The sequence below is a fragment of the Peromyscus eremicus genome, chromosome 7 (genome assembly GCF_949786415.1).
Source record: "Peromyscus eremicus chromosome 7, PerEre_H2_v1, whole genome shotgun sequence".
NCBI classification, from domain to species: Eukaryota; Metazoa; Chordata; class Mammalia; order Rodentia; family Cricetidae; genus Peromyscus; species Peromyscus eremicus.
Genome location: NC_081422.1, coordinates 48806097 through 48825302, shown reverse-complemented (window position 1 = coordinate 48825302; position 19206 = coordinate 48806097). Strand labels below are relative to the sequence as shown.

The 19206-nt window shown below is 39.8% G+C and overlaps 1 protein-coding gene across 2 annotated transcripts in view; it reads left to right on the top strand.

Moving 5' to 3' along the window:
• The window catches only part of Dmxl2 (Dmx like 2), a 129787-nt gene that overhangs the window by 63164 nt on the left and 47417 nt on the right, over positions 1-19206 (top strand). For both annotated transcript variants that reach the window (XM_059267903.1, XM_059267902.1), the window contains exons 14-18: positions 3157-3246; positions 9673-9796; positions 13373-13492; positions 15222-15449; positions 17512-19185. In XM_059267903.1, the coding sequence (XP_059123886.1) occupies positions 3157-3246; positions 9673-9796; positions 13373-13492; positions 15222-15449; positions 17512-19185 (2236 nt within the window). The remainder of the gene's footprint in view (positions 1-3156; positions 3247-9672; positions 9797-13372; positions 13493-15221; positions 15450-17511; positions 19186-19206) is intronic.

Here is a 19206-nt window from a genome sequence, read left to right as displayed (position 1 = left end):
AGTCATGAGGGGAGGAATTTGATGGAGACATCCCATTTAGGCCTGAGTGTTCCAGGGTCTCACTCTCTGCACTTTGTCCAGCTGGGGGTCTATTTGTTTCCATCTGCTTCTCTGTATGGCTGAGCAAGGAAGTGGTCTATGAGTGCAGAAAGAAGGGTCATTAGGAGTCACTTTATTGCTGTGTTCATTTGGCAGAACAGTGGTGTTTGGGTTTTTCCTAGATCCCTAGGCTGCCTAGTCTCAGGTTCTTGGTCACTCAAGCAATGTTGGGGATGGTTCCATCTCATGGAGTGAGCTTTAAATCTAGTCAGATGTTGGTTGGTCCCACAAGCTTTGTGCCACTGTTGAACAAAGCTGGGTTTGTGTTTCTTTCTCCTTTGGTAGTGTGTACCTTCCAGTACTGTGAACACTGGTCAGTGGGGATGAAGGCTATAGGTAGGCACCAGCTCGACTTTTCCACAGCAAGTTGTGTTATTTTCAGCAGTAGAGCCTTACTGTCAGTTTGTGGAGAGCTTGAAGTCCTTGTGACAGTTTCATTAGAAATAGGAGTAAGTGGAATGCAGTGTTGTAAATCTGTAAAGCCTGTAAATCACCTTGTGTCTGCATTTTCTGAAACTGATTCACAATTTTTCTTAGTGCCACCTTACACATTTTTTCCTTTAAAAAATTAATTCATTTTATTTTATGTGTATGTGTATTTTGAATACATGTTATATATGTGAATGCCTGGTGCCCTTGGAGGCCAGAAGAAAGTGTTGGATCCTCTGGAACTAGACTTACGGACAGTTGTGAGTTGCTGCATGTGGGTGCTGAGAACTGAACTCAGGTCCTCTGCAAGAGCACCGGTGTCAGCCTACAGAAGTAGATGTGACCAAACAAGGCAGTTCTCTTCACTGATGATAAGCAAATAAGTCGATTGTGAAAACATTACTAATACTCTTATTTGGGGTGTATGTAAACTTAAACTTTATATGATGTATTTTAACTAATTTTCTGGAAAAAAGGAATGCATCCATACATTTTAATTTTGCTTTCAGGATAATTAAGGCATTGTTGAATCCTGTATTTAAATTTTTATATTTTTTTATTATGGATTTTTTGCATGAGTTTTTATTTTAAAAAATACATTAATTAAAATATCACTTATCTTGATCTTTTGTGTATGTGTGTGTGTTCTTGAAGTCTGTGCTTTATCTACATCAATCTAATTTTGGTGCTATCCTGCACTGTAAAATAAGTTTGCTGGTTAAGTGAAATTATTTCTACTACGAAATGAATCCCTTGGTTGTAGGTGAAGTTGAGTGGTATTCCTTACTGGTAGACTCCTTAGTTATAGTGTTGGTAGAGAGTTTTGAGCAGGGAAGATAAACCCTTAGCTGGAATTTGTATCTGTTCTTGTGAGAGTCTTGGCTATGTGTTGGAAATACCCACGGAGTTCATAGAATGAGTCATGATCAGATTGTCCCCTAGGCCAGCACATCAGTCTCTGAGTGGAATTGAGAAAGAGTTGGTGTGCAGCCAAGACTGAGAACCATCAACCACAGCAATTGTGTGTGTGTGTGTGTGTGTGTGTGTGTGTGTGTGTGTGTGTGTGTGTGTGTAAAATGAAACCCAGAGCCTTGTGTTTGCCTGGTAAGCACTCCACCATTGAGATATACCTCAGCCCTTGACTGGAACTCACTGTGCAGCCCAGGTTGCCCTTGAACTCTTGATCCTCCTACCTCAGCATCCTCAGTGCTGAAATTAGAGGCTTACTTCACTATGCCCTGTGTCTTAGAGTTCCTATTGCCATGACTAAAAGCGACTTAGGAAAGTAAACATTTATTACATTTTACAGGACTTAGGTCATATTTCATCACTGAGGGAAGTTAGGACAGGAACTTAAGACAGACACCTAGAGGCAGTAAGTGAATTACAGTCATGGAGTAATGCTGCTTACTGGCTTATTCCTGATGGCTTGCTCAGCCTGCCTTTCTTATGTAACCCAGGATCACCTGCCTAGGGGGCCTTCACATCAATCATTAATCAAGAAAATACCCTACAGCCATGTCTAAAGGCCAATCCGACGGAGTCATTATCTCAATTGAGGTTTCTCTTCCCAAATAATTCTAGCTTGTGTCAAGTTGACAAGAATCTAATCAGGACATCCAGCTTATAGCAGCAACACCTTAAACTTTTGTATACACATGAATCTGGAGATACTGATGAAGTGCAGATGCACAGTACACTTTAAAAGGTACTGTCATGTTGCTGTTGGTCTGTTGATGCTTTTTGAGGAGTCGTCTTTTTGTGCTAGAGAAATCCTGGCTTTTTAGCCTCACAGATTGTAGGCTACAGCTGAGCCCAGATTTCAGTGAATAACCCCAGCAGAATGTCAAAACCATTTGTACATGTTTGAGCTAAGACTTTAAACCCTGACTCTGGGTAAATGTACTCATGGATAAGTTCAGCCCTACTTAACCACTTAGTTTGTCTCTTGTGATTTAAGCCCAGAATCTGTCCCAATACATGTTTTCTGGAATTCTACTGATACAAATTGGAAAGATCTCCCAAGTCCAGTAGATGCTCTTTCCTCTTAGAACTGACCTTAGGCTAAGCTGGATCTAAACTTTGTTATGTCAGGGAGAGACATTGGAGATGGGTGCTGAGACATTTAGTTAAGTTATTGAAAGGTTTTTATTTAAAAGAGATGGCTTCTTGGTATGGGTTTTGAGGGAACTCCTCCCAGTATGAAGTTTGGGAAGTTTTAAGAAACCCAGAAGTTAGCTTCATGTTTTAATTCTAACATTGTCATCTTGAGACAGTCCCACTTCTCATTCACAATCCAGTATTCCATTTGGAGAGTTGTATTTTCAAATGGCACTACACATCCATATGCCATTCACTCAGGCATTGGGCTAGGCCCTTAGCCACATTTGTCTTGATGAAGACATTGAAATGGCTAGCTGCTTTGAAGTTAGAGTACTTACGTAAATATTGCCAGTTTTTCTAACTTCTTTACTTTAAAAACAGAATGGAAAGTTGATGTATTTCTTTGAATATATTGTCATTGTCAATCAGTGATTATTGGGGGGGCTTTAATGTCTGTGATGCTGTTTCATATTGACAGAGTGGTAATTTTGTTGATCATTGACATTTTTCATTTGTTGTTTACAGAAACTGATTGGAGAAGTGTTTAACATTGTGAGTCAACAGTCTACTGCTCGACCAGGCTGCATTATTGAACTTGATGCAATAACTGACCAAGTAAAAACATGCTTTCAAATTGGTGATGTTGTGTGCTCTTTGATTCTCTTCATTTCACAGTGTTTTCTTTCTTTCTTTCTTTCTTTCTTTCTTTCTTTCTTTCTTTCTTTCTTTCTTTCTTACTTTTTTTTAAATCAAATGCTTTAATACAGTACAATCCAAAGATAAAGCAATTTGATACTTATATGCTGAGGGATGAGAATATGAAAATTTTGTTTTACATGATTAAACCATTTATGTTTTTTTCTCTTTTATCTGTGGGGTTTATTTATTTATTTATTTATTTATTTATTTATTTATTTTCCTATTATCAGCTTGATACAGTATAAATTCTTATCCTAATAGTGAAATGTTTCATTGAGGCTTGCCCAGTAATTGAGTAAAACCAAAACTTATTATAAGCCACAGTCATCCTAGGGTCCCCCCTGCTATATAGCCTCCCTGGTTCTGTGGGTTGCAGTCTGATTGTTCTTTGCTTTATATCTAGAATCCACTTATGAGTGAGTACATACATGTTTGTCCTTTTGGGTTTGGGTTACCTCACTCAGGATGATATTTTCTAGTTCCATCCATTTGCCTACAAATTTCATGCTGTCATTGTTTTTCTCTGCTGAGTAGTACTCCACTGTGTATATGTACCACATTTTCTTAATCTGTTCTTCAGTTGACAGGCATCTAGGTTTTTTCCAGGTTATGGCTATTACAAATAGTGCTGCTGTGAACATAGTTGAGCATGTATCTTTGTGGTATGACTGAGCATTCCTTGGGTATATGCTGGGTATATATTCCAAGAGTAGTATGGCTAGGTCTTGAGGTAGATCGATTCCCAATTTTCTGAGAAACCGCCATACTGATTTCCACAGTGGTTGTACAAGTTTGCACTCCCACCAACAGTGGAGGAGTGTTCCCTTTGCTCTACATCCTGTCCAACATTGACTGTCATTAGTGTTTTTGATCATAGCCATTCTGACAGGTGTAAGATGGTATCTCAGAGTCGTTTTGATTTGCATTTCTCTGATGACCAAGGATGTTGAGCATTTCTTTAAATGTCTTTCAGCCATTTGTGATTCTTCTTTTGAGAATTCTCTGTTTAGCTCTTTAGCCCATTTTTCAATTGGATTGTTCAGTATTTTGATATCTAGTTTCTTGAGTTCTTTATATACTTTGGAGTTTAGTCCTCTGTCAGATGTGGGGTTGGTGAAGGTCTTTCCCATTCTGTAGGCTATCTTTTTGTCTTATTGACCATGTCTTTTGCCCTATAAAAGCTTCTCAGTTTCAAGAGGTCCCATTTATTAATTGTTGTACTCAGTGTCTGTGCTGCTGGTGTTATATTTAGGAAGTGATCTGCTGTGCCAATGCGTTCAAGAGTACTTCCTACTTTCTCTTCTATTAAGTTTAGTGTAACTGGATTTATGTTGAGGTCTTTGATCCACTTGAACTTGAGTTTTGTGCATGGTGACAGATACGGATCTATTTATAATCTTTTACATATTGACATCCAGTTATGCCAGCAACATTTGTTGAAGATACTATCTTTTTTCCTTTGTATAGTTTTGGCTTCTTTGTCAACAATCAGGTGTTCATATGTGTGTGGATTAATGTCAGGGTCTTCAATTCGATTCCATTGGTCTGTATGTCGGTTTTTATACCAGTAACAAGCTGTTTTTACTATTATACCTCTATAGTAGAGCTTGAGGTCAGGGATGGTGATGCCTCCAGAGGTTGCTTTATTATACAGGATTCTTTTAGCTATCCTGGGTCTTTTGTTGTTGTTGAAATCTAACTTTAAGGCATGGTGGTCCGATAAGATACAGGAGGTTATTCCAATGTTTTTATATCTGTTGAGATTTGCTTTGTGACCAAGCATGTGGTCAATTTTTGAGAAGGTTCCATGGGGTGCTGAGAAGAAGGTATATTCTTTTGTGTTAGGATGGAATGTTCTGTAGATATCTATTAAGTCCATTTGAGTCATAACATCTGTTAGGTCCTTTATTTCTTTGTTAAGTTTCAGTCTGGTAGATCTGTCTTTTGGTGAGAGTGGTGTGTTGAAATATACACTAATAATATGTTGGTTTTGATGTATAACTTAAGCTTTAGTAATGTTTCTTTTATGAATGTGGGTGCCTTTGTATTTGGGGCATAAACGTTCAGAATCGAGACTTCATCTTGGTGGATTTTTCCTGTGACAAATATGTAATGTCCATCCTGATCTCTTTCGATTGATTTTAGTTTGATGTCTATTTTATTAGATGTTAGGATAGCTACACCAGCTTGCTTCTTAGGTCCATTTGATTGGAAAGCCTTTTCCCAGCCCTTTACTCTGAGTTAGTGTCTGTCTGTCTTTGAAGTTAAGGTGTGTTTCTTGTATGCAGCAGAAGGATGGCTCCTGTTTTCTTATCTATTCTGTTAGTCTGTGTCTTTTTATAGGTGAGTTGAGACCATTGATATTGATGGATATTAATGATCAGTGATTGTTAATTCCTGGTGTTTTTTTTTTGTGGTAGTGTTGCGTTTTCCTTTTTTGGTGTGGGATTATCTATTGCCTGAGTTTTCATGGGTGTGTTTAGCTTCTTTAGGTTGGATTTTTCCTTCTAGTGCTTTCTGTAGGGCTGGATTTGTGGATAGGTATTGTTTAAATCTGGTTTTATCATGGAATATTTTGTTTACTCCGTCTATGGTGATTGAGAGTTTTGCTGGGTATAATAGTCTGGGTTGACATCCGTGGTCTCTTAGTGTCTGCATAACATTTGTCTAGGACCTTCTAGCTTTCATAGTCTCTATTGAGAAGTCTGGTGTTATTCTGATGGGTCTGCCTTTATATGTTACTTGGTCTTTTTCCTTTTTGGCTCTTAATATTTTTCCTTTGTTCTGTATGTTTAGTGTTTTGATTATTATGTGGCGAAGGGACTTTTTTTTTTTGGATCCAGCCTATTCAGTGTTCTGTAAGCTTCTTGTATCTTCATAGGTATTTCTTTCTTTAGGTTAGGAAAGTTTTCTTCTATGATTTTGTTGAATATATTTTCTGTGCCTTTGAGTTGGTATTCTTCTCCTTCTTCTATCCCTATGATTTTTAGGTTTGGTCTTTTCATGGTGTCCCAAATTTCTTGGATGTTTTGTGTTATGACTTTTTTGTCTTTAGTGTTTTCTTTGACTGACAATCTATTTTCTCTGTTGTGTCCTCAGTGTCAGAGATTCTCTGTTCCATCTCTTGCATTTGGTTGGCTATACTTGCTTCTGTAGTTCCTGTTCGTTTAGTCAGGATTTCTATTTCCAGCATTCCCTCAGTTTGTGTTTTCTTTATTGTCTCAATTTCAATTTTCAAATCTTGAATTGTTTCCTTCATCTGTTTAATTACTTTTTCTTGGCTTTCTTTGATTTCTTCCAATTTTTTTTTTGTTTTTTTTTTTTTTTCTATTTCTTTAAGGGAATTTTTATTTCCTCTTTAAGGGAGTTTTTCATTTCCTCTTTAAGGGCCTCTATCATCTTTTAAAGTCATTTTTAGGATTGATTTCTTCTGTTTCTTCTGCATTGGTATGTTCAGGTCTTGCAGGTGTAGAATCTCTAGGTTCTGATGTTGTCATATAGGTCTTTATGTTGTTGCCTGTATTTTTGCACTGGCATCTACTCATCTCTTCCTCTGCTCGGAGCAGGCAGTGTCTGTGTCTGAAGGTGCCTCTCTTGTTCTAATTGATAGTCTTGGTCCACTTGGGTTTCACAGGATTGGCAGCTGGGCCCTGGGTTGGCCTCAGACAGAGTGTTCGGATCCGTTCTGGTCGCTCTGGTTGCGAGTCCCATGGAGATGGCTCCTTCCCCGGGTGCTGGGATTAAAGGCGTCCCTGTTCAAAGCTCTTAATCTCCTTGTTTTCACTAACTCCTCAGCGGGTAATAGCTCAGTTTCTGGTCTTTATTAAGACCACATCTCTGCCACTGCTCAGCCTGCCTCTGCCTCACAGTGTTTTCTATGTATATATTTTAGTTTCAGGATAATTCTCATTTGGTAAAACATTCCAGTGTCTAGTGACTACCAAAGTGTGTGTGTGTGTGTGTGTGTGTGTGTGTGAGAGAGAGAGAGAGAGAGAGAGAGAGAGAGAGAGAGAGAGAGAGACTGAGACTATTAATGATTTAGGAGTTCCTGCCTCTAATTGACTTGTACCTGTGTCTTTATCTCTTATTTGAAGGAGTTTGATTCAGTCAGGGAAACTCTAACCCAGTGTCCACGTGCTGAGGGCAGATACAATGCAGCTGTGCAGAGGCTCCAGCTATGGTTTCTTTTTCCATGTTAGCTTCCATTTTACTCAGTAGGGAATACACAGCATTTACTTGCTGGGCCTCAGTCTGCGTATTTTTAGGAGATCCATTAATGCAGATGAAAGTAGCCTCAGCATGTACATTTACTTTCTATTCACAGCCCTTTGTGTAGTCAGGCTTCCTTCCTCTCTACCGCCTACCTGGGGGAAGAGGATAAATGGTAAGGTCCATTTATCCTTATAATGTTTATTTCTTCAGGGTCATGTTCCTGGACTGAGACAGAGTTAGCACAACCATTTAAAACTTAAAGAGTACTTTGAGCAAGTAGCCACACCTTTAAAACAAAACACAATGAAAAATAAGACAAGTATAGAGTTACTCATAATTTTTCCGCAGGGCTTGCATTCTTAAGGGAAACGAAGACACTTCTTATGTGGAGAAATGACCCCATCAGCTTCTGGTAACAGAGATGGGGCTGTGAGACTCGAGTTACCAATGAGGCCTCCAAGGAGGTTGTGATTCTCTGTGCTCAAGCTGCCTTACTGTGCTTTCTGTTGAGCTCCGTATCTCTGGTTCCTACTCCAGAGAGGTCCAGAAGAGTGCATCCCCACCTCGGGCCCCTTTGCTCTCTTCCCAGGGTATCGGTGTGGTCCATTCTCACCCCGTGTTCTCTTTACATTTACACCAGATTGTTTCCCATCTGCTTCTGATTTTCAGTAACACAGGGTGGTAAAGTGAATGTTTGTAAATCTCAGAGTTCAAAACTCAGTCTAGGTTTGTCGCAGTATGTCTTCTGATCTCTCTGTCTCCCCCCCTCCTCTTTCCCTGCCCTCCCTCGCTTTCTCGTATCTATCGATATTTCTCTCAGTTCCTTCCTCCCTGATTTAACCCGCTTTTCCTCTCTCCTTCTCCGTTTGTTTTTTTGTTTGTTTTTGAGGCAGCTGGCTGGACTCACCACTGCCTCCACCTCCGGAGTGCTGTGATTACAAGCTTGCACTGCCCTGGCTTGTGTGGTCTTCCGAGTTCTGTACACAGGAAGGCATTACCCTTCTTCATTTGTTCTTTTCCCTTGGGAAGATGACCTTATGTTCTAAAGAGATTGTATTCTTTTATACTTGGAGAGACAAAAAAATGCTCCGATTTTTGATACATATTTTATGGCTTAACCTAATATTATAGTCCTATTATTTCACTGTGTGTAAGGAGACTGATTTCCCTGAATTTTTAAGATTACACTCTGTTCATTCAGCGCCAAGCTAATCAGGCTCCTTTCTGCAAGGTTGTCATCCAACGGTCTCAACACTCTTCCATTCCCTTGCTTCAATCTAGCCTTCCTTGCATTTCAGTTCACCAGGTGGTTCCAGGTGTCTTTGTGATTGCTTCTATTCTCTGTGTGGTGCGGAAGCATAGCCATGCAGCGTATCTCTGGTGGTGCATTTCATAGGTCCTTCTGTTGACCCTCTACACTGCTGTGTAAATGTATTCTGCACATTGGCATACACTGTAAACAGGTTCTCTCACAATCCCCACTAAATAGTCCACAGGGGTACTTCCAGAACCTTTCTCAGGTTTTAGTGTTTGTTGGTGGAGCTCTCAGGTAGACTTGAGAAATCTGCTGGTTGTCTGTTAGTCCAGTGAGCATAGCCCTCTCCAGCACTCCTGTCAGGGCTGAAGGTGGTTCAAGTCATTTAACTACATTTGTATTTTTTTTTTTTTAGTGTTTTTCAAAGATGTATTCTTACTATTTTTAATTATGTGTAGGTGTGTGTATCTAATTCTGGATACGTACATGGGAGTGGTGCCCTAGGAGACCAGAAGTTTCCATCCCCTGGAGCTGGAGTCCCAGTTGTGTGCCCTGTGCCCTGGGTTCTGGAAACTGCACCTGGTCTTAAGCTCTGGGCTAGCTTTCCAGCTCCGGTGTCTGTCTGAGACACAGACCCCGGAGATGCGCTGTCTTGCCAGTAGCCGTGCTATCTTGAAAGGACTTTTTTTTTTTTTTAAATTCAAGGAAGTCTTAGTAACTCCCCCCCCCCCGCTGTTTTTTTTTCTAGCTAGATTGAGAATAGACATTATAGAGAGATGTGTGTGTGTGTGTGTGTGTGTGTGTGTTGTGGGGAGGTAGGGAATGGAGGATAAGGAATTTCAAAGATGAAAAACTTTCACTTATCTCATTTGCAGTGTGGCTCAAATACACAGCTATTGCATGTGTTTCAAGAAGACTTCATTATTGGATATAAACCACATAAAGAAGATACGGAGAAAAAGGAAAAGGAAACAGAAATATTTTTTCAGCCATCACAAGGTATGGTTTTTTGGTTTTTTTTTTTTAGTTTTTCGAGGTATAGTTTTTAAGGGTAGGTGTTTTTTAGCTGATGAAGTGGACTGACTCACTGCCATTCCAGAATTGCCTAAAATAAACAGTGAAGTCTCATCTGGGGAAAAAGAAAGTGCACTTGCTCGTTTTTAATAACTAAGAACTCTCCCAGCTTTCTTCACGTGTGGGGTTCCTAAGGCGGTCCCTCAGGCTTTGGGCACATACAGCAGTCACCTGTCAGATGCCTGTGAGTCAGTGCGGGGAGATGGCACGTTGGTTAAGTGCACTTGCTGCTCTTCCGGAGGACCCACCTTTGGTTTCCAGTGCCCTTTGTTTGAAAGAAAATAGGTCTTCTATAAGATCTTTAGAAAACAAACAGTATAATGTTTAGTTTCAACTTATGAATTTAGCATCAAGTATTTCTTTTAGAAATTATGATTTTGTGTATATAGCAGCTATGCTGTATTAAAACAAAAAGGCATGCCCTGCTCTTAAAAATTCATTCTCTATAATGAGTACCATTTTAGTTTACAAATGGTTCCCAAATAATTATTCCCCTTTGATGTATTTCTTATACCTCTGTCAAATTAGCAAAAAAAAAAATTTTTTTTCTGAATGCGTCTTGAAGTTTTTTCTCTTTTGTGTGTAAAGTTTCTCTTTGGTTTTTCTCCCACTTTTCTTAGAGACTTCATATGCATATTTTTCTCATCCATGCTTCTTCCTTATTTTTGTATTTTTTTTTTAGCTTTTTAAAGAAATTAAAAAATCACCTTTTTTTATGTATATGGGTGTTTTGCCTGTATGTATGTCTGTGCACCAGGTGTGTGCCTTGTGCATCTGGAGGTGAGAAGAGAGCACTGGGTCCCCAGGGACTGGAGTTAAGGGTAGTTGTGAGCTGCCATGTAGGTGTTCTTAGGTAGGGTTTCTGTTACTTTAATGAACACCATGACCAAAAGTAAGTTGGAGAGGAAAGGGTTTATTTGGCTTACACTTCCACATCAGAGTTTATCACCGAAGGAAGTCAGGACAGGAACTCTAGCACAGCAGGAACCTGGAGGCAAGACCTGATGCAAAGGCCACAGAGGGGTGCTGCTTATTGGCTTGCCCCTCATAGCTTGCTTAGCCTGCTTTCTTATAGGACCCAGGACCACCAACCCAGGGATGGAAGCAGGCACCCTGGGCTGGGCCCTCTCCCATCAATCACTGATTAAGAAAATACCCGGGCTGGAGAGATGGCTTAGAGGTAAAAGAGCATTGACTGTTCTTCCAGAGGTCCTGAGTTCAATTCCCAGTAACCACATAGTGGCTCACAACCATCTGTAATGAGATCTGGTGCCCTCTTCTGGTGTGCAGGCAAATATGCAGATAGGACACTATATACATATTAAATAAATAAAGGAATTTAAAAAAATTAAAAAAAAAAAAAGGCCGGGCGGTGGTGGCGCACCCCTTTAATCCCAGCACTCGGGAGGCAGAGGCAGGCGGATCTCTGTGAGTTCGAGGCCAGCCTGGTCTCCAAAGCGAGTTCCAGGAAAGGCGCAAAGCTACACAGAGAAACCGTTTCTGTCTCGAAAAACCAAAAAAAAAAAAAAAAAAGAAAATATCCAACAGCTGGATCTTTTTGTTTGTTTGTTTTTCTTTTTTGAGACGGAGTTTCTCGTAACAGCCCTAGCTATCCTGGAACTTGCTTTGTAGACCAGGCTGCCTTGAACTCAGAGATTCACCTGCCTCTGCCTCCTGAGTGCTGGGATTAAAGGCGTGTGCCACCACCACCCAGCTCCAACAGCTGGATCTTATGGAGACATTATTTCAATTGAGCCTCCCTCCTCTCTGATGACTCCAGCTTATGTCAAGTTGACATAAAACTATCCAGCACAGCAGCCAGAGCTCATAACCACTGAGCCATCTCTTCAGCCCCCTACTTGCATTTCTAAAGGTGATATTTTTGCTTACATTCTCAAGCTAGAGAAATAAAAATTCTCAGAATCATACTAAGGTAATTTATGTATTATTTCCTAAAATACTGGTATTTTTGTTTGTGTTTTAATTTGTTTGAATCCATATACAAAGTAGATTCACATATTTGTGTGAACATGCGCGATGGGAACCAAATTCAGGTACTCATACTTAGACGACAAGCACTTACCAACTAAGCCACCTCCCCCTGCCTGAAAGTTTTCATTTTAAAAGAAAGTTTGTATTGTTCAATGTAGATCTCATTTTCACGTAGAAAGAATACAGCTGTTAACGGGAAAAATGTACCCACACATGAAATTCCTCCACGTTTCTCTCTGCCTTTACCACTACCTCCCTCTCAATTACTTACTAATTTTTTAAAATGTTATTTCATGTAAGAAAAGCAGTATAACAGGATAAAATGTTTCTTTCTTTTATTTATTTATTATTTATTGTGTGTATGTGTGAGCATGGGCCTGTGTGTCATGGTGTGCATGTGGAGGTCAGAGGACCACCTGGGTTCTGATGATTAAACTCTTCAGGCTTGGCAGGAAGCTCCTATACCCCATCCATCTCACTGACCTTCACATTAAATTTTCAGTGCCTGACTGATGGCCCATCTTTGGATTCTTTTTGGGTTGGCCTTTATGTTTAGTAAATTTAAATTTTACTTATTATTGTGTATCTGTGAGAGCATGATGTGAGTTTGTAGGTATACATGCGAAAGAGTATAGCTTTGTGGAGTCAGATCTCTCCTGCCACCTTTTCATGGCTCCTGGGAATTGAACTCGGGAAGCCAGGCTTATGTGACAAGCTCCTTTACCCGTTGAGACATCTTACTGACCTCTGTGGACATTTGACAGAGGCAGTTAGTTTTGAGAGCTCTGTAGCTTTTGACATAAAAATTATATTAAAAATCATCCTTAAAATGAATTTTTCCTGTATGAGTCTATTTTCTGTAATAGCCCAGAACCATAGACAATGTAAGTGATAAAGAAGAGAAATTTTAGCTGTGATTTTTGTTCTGAGGTAGAAAGACTGTATCTGATGATAGCAGAGTCCTAGGGGCAGCTCAGAATGTCACATAGGGAGAGACAGGGAGCAAACCTCGTCTCTCCCCCTCTTAGAAAGCCACAGTACGCAACCACTGTGGCTCCACCCTGATGTCCTTATCTAATCCTCCCGCCTGCTAAAGACCCCACCTCTAAATACTACATTCAGATAGTGTTTCTGCCTTCTTAATACCTTAGTACAGTGGGAATTAAGTCAACAAGAGTTTTAGAAAGGACAAATCATATTCAAGTAATCACATTTTGCTTTCTTTCCAACTTCTGTGCATATCAAGAGGTACTTTTTTTTTTTGTTTTTTTTTTTGTTTTTTTCGAGACAGGGTTTCTCTGTGTAGCTTTGCGCCTTTCCTGGGACTCACTTGGTAGCCCAGGCTGGCCTCGAACTCACAGAGATCCACCTGGCTCTGCCTCCCGAGTGCTGGGATTAAAGGCGTGCGCCACCACCGCCCGGCTAAGAGGTACTTTTTTTAATCTTTAAAAATGTTTTTACAATCCTACAGAAAAAACATTAATTATTCTTTTCCCCTTTGAACAATAGGATATCGCCCACCACCGTTTTCAGAAAAATTCTTTTTAGTAGTCATTGAGAAGGACAGCAATAATAACTCTATTCTCCATATGTGGCACCTTCATCTTAAATCTGTACAAGCATGTTTAGGTAAGTAATTATGTTATACAGAGATGATGTAAAATAAAGACATTTTATAGTAAATACTTTAGATCGGTTGATTCTTTAAAATGAAGCAGTGAACTATAAATTGAACTGATGAATGAGAGTAGAAATCTCTGCCAAGCTTTTTTTTATTTAATTATTTTTATTTTACTATTTTGATATGGGGGGTCTTATGATATAGCCCAGGCTGTTATAAAGCCCAGCCCAAGATCCTTAGTCTCCTGAGTGTTAGGTTTGGAAGAATTGTAAACCATGCTGAGCTTCTGAAACTGACTGACTAACCCTACAAATAAGCCAGTTTGTGGGCACATTAGATGCACTGGAAATAAAAAAAAAAAAAAAAAAAAGTTGCCAGGCGGTGGTGGCGCACGCCTTTAATCCCAGCACTCGGGAGGCAGAGCCAGGCGGATCTCTGTGAGTTCGAGGCCAGCCTGGGCTACCAAGTGAGTTCCAGGAAAGGCGCAAAGCTACACAGAGAAACCCTGTCTCGAAAAACCAAAAAAAAAAAAGGTTGACTGAGCTATTTTTAGTTAGCATTTATTGAGTGCTTGCTGCCTGTTTGTGGATGCCAGGTCTTGAAGTGAGCTCCGCTGGTAGGATCATTGAGGTCCATTTTTGTAGACTCTCACTGCTCTCTGAATGCTGTGCAGCAGCTGAGCATTATGGGAAATAGTTGCTGTTGGGCAAAAACAATTGAACACCTACCTGAAGTTAGCATTGAGAAAAACAGTAGTTTGGATGATAAATTATTCCACACATGCTTTACTAAACATACTTAGATTAATTATGAAGCAAAATAATGAATTTTTTTGTGGGGGGCGTCTAGTGCTACATTTGGCACTCAATGTCTTTTAGCTAGGCAAGGACGTTATCAGTGAGCTATATTCACAGGCCAGTTTTCTTTTTGTTTCTTTGGTTTTGAGGCACAATCTCATTATATAGCCGAGGCTAGCCATGAGCCCACTCTGTAGTCTATATTGGGAGTTTTGTTTTTTGTTTTTTGTTTTTAAACTTTGCTTTCTGAGAAATAATTGTTAAGTAAAGAATTGCATGAACAGCCATATCATGTTGACTCTACTGTTCTGGATAATATGATATTTTACATATTTTTGTCTTTAATTTACATATGATAGCTATTTTGTGGATTACAGTGTGACATTTCAATATCCGATGCTGTGTGTAATCTTTGATTCAGTGTAACTGGCCTATCATCTCAGACATTTGTTATTTCATTGTCAAAGTATTATTTCTGATAATTACATTACTAACCAGTTTTATAAACATGAAATAAGTGCCTTTACCTACTAAACAATCTCACTATCCCACTGGGTTGCTTATTAAAAGTACAGATTACTGAGATCTGTCCCAAGTTGATATAATCAGTGTCTCTGGGGTTAGACATGAGAGTTTGTGTGTTAGTGCCTTCCTTGGGCCTTAGTGGATTTAAGGCTTAGGAATACTGTACTATGTAACTTAGGGTTTTAGAGCTCATATGTTGTGGTTCCCCCCTGACATGTCCATATGAAGGAGTTAGACATGGTGAGAAAGAACCAAATAGTTTAAGAATATATTTTCTCAAGGTAACCCATAAGGAGACTGAAAATTGTCTCCTAAGAGGTGGAAGTACTTCCAAGAAGCTGCATTTCTTAGATGATATGAAAATATCCTCTCTCGTGTGTGGTGGTGATAATGCATCTCAAATGTTTTTGCATAGCCAAAGCTGCAGAAGGGATCTCCTCTGACAGCCTGCTCTCAGTGCCTGGACAGAAGAAGGTGGACTCTTCTCCAGAAACCTCCCCTGCTGTGAGCTCCATGCCACACTCTTCGTCAATTGCCAATCTTCAGACTGCTAGTAAACTCATTCTGAGTTCCAGATTGGTATACAGTCAGCCTCTGGATCTGCCGAAAGCCGTCGAAGTGATAAGAGCAACACCTTCAGCAGGTAGTATTCTTGGGACTGGGCAGTGGTAGCTCAGAGTGCTGTCTTCTAATGTGTGTGCTACAGTGACATTGCATGTTTTTGTTAATAATAATTTTTAATGATAAATTCAATTTTCTGGCTCTTTCCTGACCATGTCTATGTGGAGGAGTGGGTCATGGTGAGAAGGAACCAAACAGTTTAAATGTATATTTTCTCAAGGTGACAAGGAGTCTGAAAATTACCTCCTAAGAAGTAGAAATACTTCTAAGAAGCTGCATTTCCCCCCTTTCCTTTGTTTTTTCTCATTATGTAGCTCATGCTGGCCTTGAACTTGTGGCCTCTTCCTGTCTTAGCCTCCTGGGTGTTGGGAATACCTTTTTCTTCAAAAGTATCTATCAAACCTTGTTCACACATACATAATAAAGGTAAAACACGGTTAGCACAAAGTGAAGTCTGTACATTTGTAAATTTATTTTAGGGGTGGGATGCCACAACATAGTACATGTGGAGGTCAGAGCATACTGTGCGGGAGTCAGTTCCGATAGGGTCAGAGATCACACTGGAGCCATCAGACTTGGGGCAAGCACCTTTACCTACTGAGCCATCTAGTGAATACACCAACAAAACGAGCTTCAGCCATTCACATACGAATGTATTTTTTCTCTGAAGTTTTGCCATCATAGTGCTCCAAAGTGTAGACAAGATACCTCACGCTAAAATATGTATTCAGGGACATTGAAGTGGCTCTGCTGGTAGAGGCATTCTCTGCTTAGTGCCCTGAGTGTGCTCCTGGCTCCTAGAAAGTGGCAGGGGCCTCCACGTGTACACCATGACACATGTGCATCTGCACTCACACACTGCAAATAATTCTTTTAAATTAGAGATATATCATCTACCTACGTATCTATTATTAGTTGGTCTGTCGGTCTGTCTATCTGTCTATCTATTTGTTTACATCTATCTTATTTTCAGAGATGAATGTGACTGGCCTGTATACTGACTTTAGTAAGGTAGATGAGGTAATTTGAAGGATTGAACTGGAGGCTGCATTTGAAATGACTTGACGTGAAGTTCTAATTGGAGAATTCCTAGAATAATGATATTGAAAAACCAAAATGGTGGTTCATTGTGATTTCTGGTTGGATGATACTAAGTATGGGGTGTTCTTACCCATCCCTAAGACATATCTGCATTCACAGTTGAAAGATTACCTTGAGAAAAATTTTATTATGGACTTTTTTGTGTTTGATGCAGATCTAGACAAATCTTTTTTGCTTTTCTTTTGTTTTTGGTTGGTTTTTGACAGAGTCTTTGTAGCCAGAACTGGTCTGAAACTCATTTATGTAAGAAAGTCTTAAACTTGTAATCCTTCTGCCTCTGCCTTATTAAGACTTGGATTACAGGTCTATTCCTTAAATACAGAAGTTTTTTTTTTAAATCTTTTGAAATATTTTGGGGTTAGTTAGATGGCTAGGTGGTTAAGAACACTTGCTGATCTTCTAGAAAACTATGGTGAAGTACCATATCAGGCAGCTTGTAACCTCTTGTAACTATAGCTCTTGGGGATCTGTCATTGTTTTCTGACCTCCTAGGTTATCTGCACTCACGTGCATATATACAAACTTGGACATATACACATACACATAACTAGTAAATATTTAAAGAGATTTGGAAAGTTCAGGATATACTCATTTGTTTACTGAAGCTCACAAATAAATTTACAGAGGCTTTATGAAATTTTAGATGTTTCATATACAGTAACATCCCAAGTCAAATAATAACTCTTCTTGTTATTTAGATGGAACAGACTTAAGTGTTTAAATGGTTTTCCCATTCTTCCAAAGGTATTGGTGGATTGGAACTTGAATCTGGGTCTTAAGATCCCAAATCTTAGTCATTATATTATAGTTGGAAATAGATGGGAAATAAATAGGTGTTAGTGACTATAGAAAAGAATGACATATGAGGGTTTATGGTTCAACCTTATCAGAGGGTGAATTAAACTGAGTAAAGAGATGAGATCTATTGATCTCATGTTTTGTGGTTCTCTGATTATGACTGTTTTTCTTTCCTTTTTATAAAGGTCATCTGAGTTCCTCTTCAATTTATCCAGTGTGCCTTGCACCATACTTAGTGGTTACAACTTGTTCGGACAATAAAGTACGCTTCTGGAAGTGTTGTCTGGAAACTAACTTCCTGGGCAGTACACGTGATGAGAAGGAAACCTATCACTGGAGGAGATGGCCCTTGATGAATGACGAAGGAGGAGATAATAGCAGTACTGTGAGCATTGTGGGAAGACCTGTTGCTGTTAGCTGCTCATACACAGGCCGTCTGGCAGTGGCTTACAAGCAGCCTGTCCACCACAATGGTTTTATTTCTAAAGAGTTTTCTATGCATGTCTGTATATTTGAATGCGAGTCTACAGGAGGGTCAGAATGGGTTTTAGAACAGACGATCCATCTTGATGATTTGGTTAAGGTTGGGAGTGTACTTGATTCAAGGGTCAGTGTTGACAGTAATCTGTTTGTGTATAGCAAATCAGATGCCTTTTTAAGTAAGGATAGATACCTTATTCCAAATATCAAGCATTTAGTCCATTTGGACTGGGTGTCAAAAGAAGATGGTTCTCACATTCTCACAGTGGGGGTTGGTGCTAATATCTTCATGTATGGAAGACTTTCAGGAATTGTTACTGACCAGACTACCAGTAAGGATGGAGTAGCTGTCATTACTTTACCACTAGGTGGTAGTATCAAACAAGGAGTTAGGTCAAGATGGGTTCTTCTCAGATCTATAGACTTGGTATCCTCTGTGGATGGCACACCTTCACTCCCTGTTTCTCTCTCTTGGGTAAGAGATGGAATATTGGTGGTGGGAATGGATTGTGAAATGCATGTATATGCACAATGGAAGCATTCTGTCAAATTTGGAGACATTGAAGCTGACAGTCCTGTTGAAGAGACAGCAGTACAAGATTATTCTGCCTTTAAATCCGCTATGTTGGCAAGAAAAAGTATTGTTGAAGGAGCAGCTATCACTGATGATGTTTTTTGTTCACCAACTGTAGTTCAAGATGGTGGCTTGTTTGAGGCTGCACATGCACTCTCCCCGACTCTCCCACAGTATCATCCAACTCAGCTGTTAGAATTGATGGACTTAGGGAAAGTCAGAAGAGCTAAAGCCATTCTCTCCCATTTAGTAAAGTGTATTGCTGGTGAAGTTGCAATAGTTAGGGATCCTGATGCTGGAGAAGGAACTAAGAGGCATCTGTCTCGGACCATTAGTGTGAGTGGCAGTACAGCAAAGGATACAGTTACCATCGGAAAGGATGGCACTCGAGATTATACTGAGATAGATTCGATTCCTCCGCTACCACTGCATGCATTGCTGGCTGCAGATCAGGACGCATCCTACAGAATTTCGGAAGAAAGTACAAAAAAGCCACAGAGCTATGAGGTCCACATTGAAAGCCAACCAGAGGATCAGTACTCAGAGCTGTTCCAGGTCCAGGAGATAACAACAGATGACATCGATTTAGAGCCAGAAAAAAGAGAGAACAAATCAAAAGTCATAAACCTGTCACAGTATGGACCAGCTTATTTTGGCCAGGAACATGCTAGAGTACTTTCAAGTCATCTAATGCACTCAAGTCTACCAGGCCTTACCCGCTTGGAGCAGATGTTCCTTGTAGCATTGGCCGATACTGTGGCAACCACCAGTACTGAGCTTGATGAGAACAGGGATAAGTACTCAGGTAAATAGTCTCACCATAAAT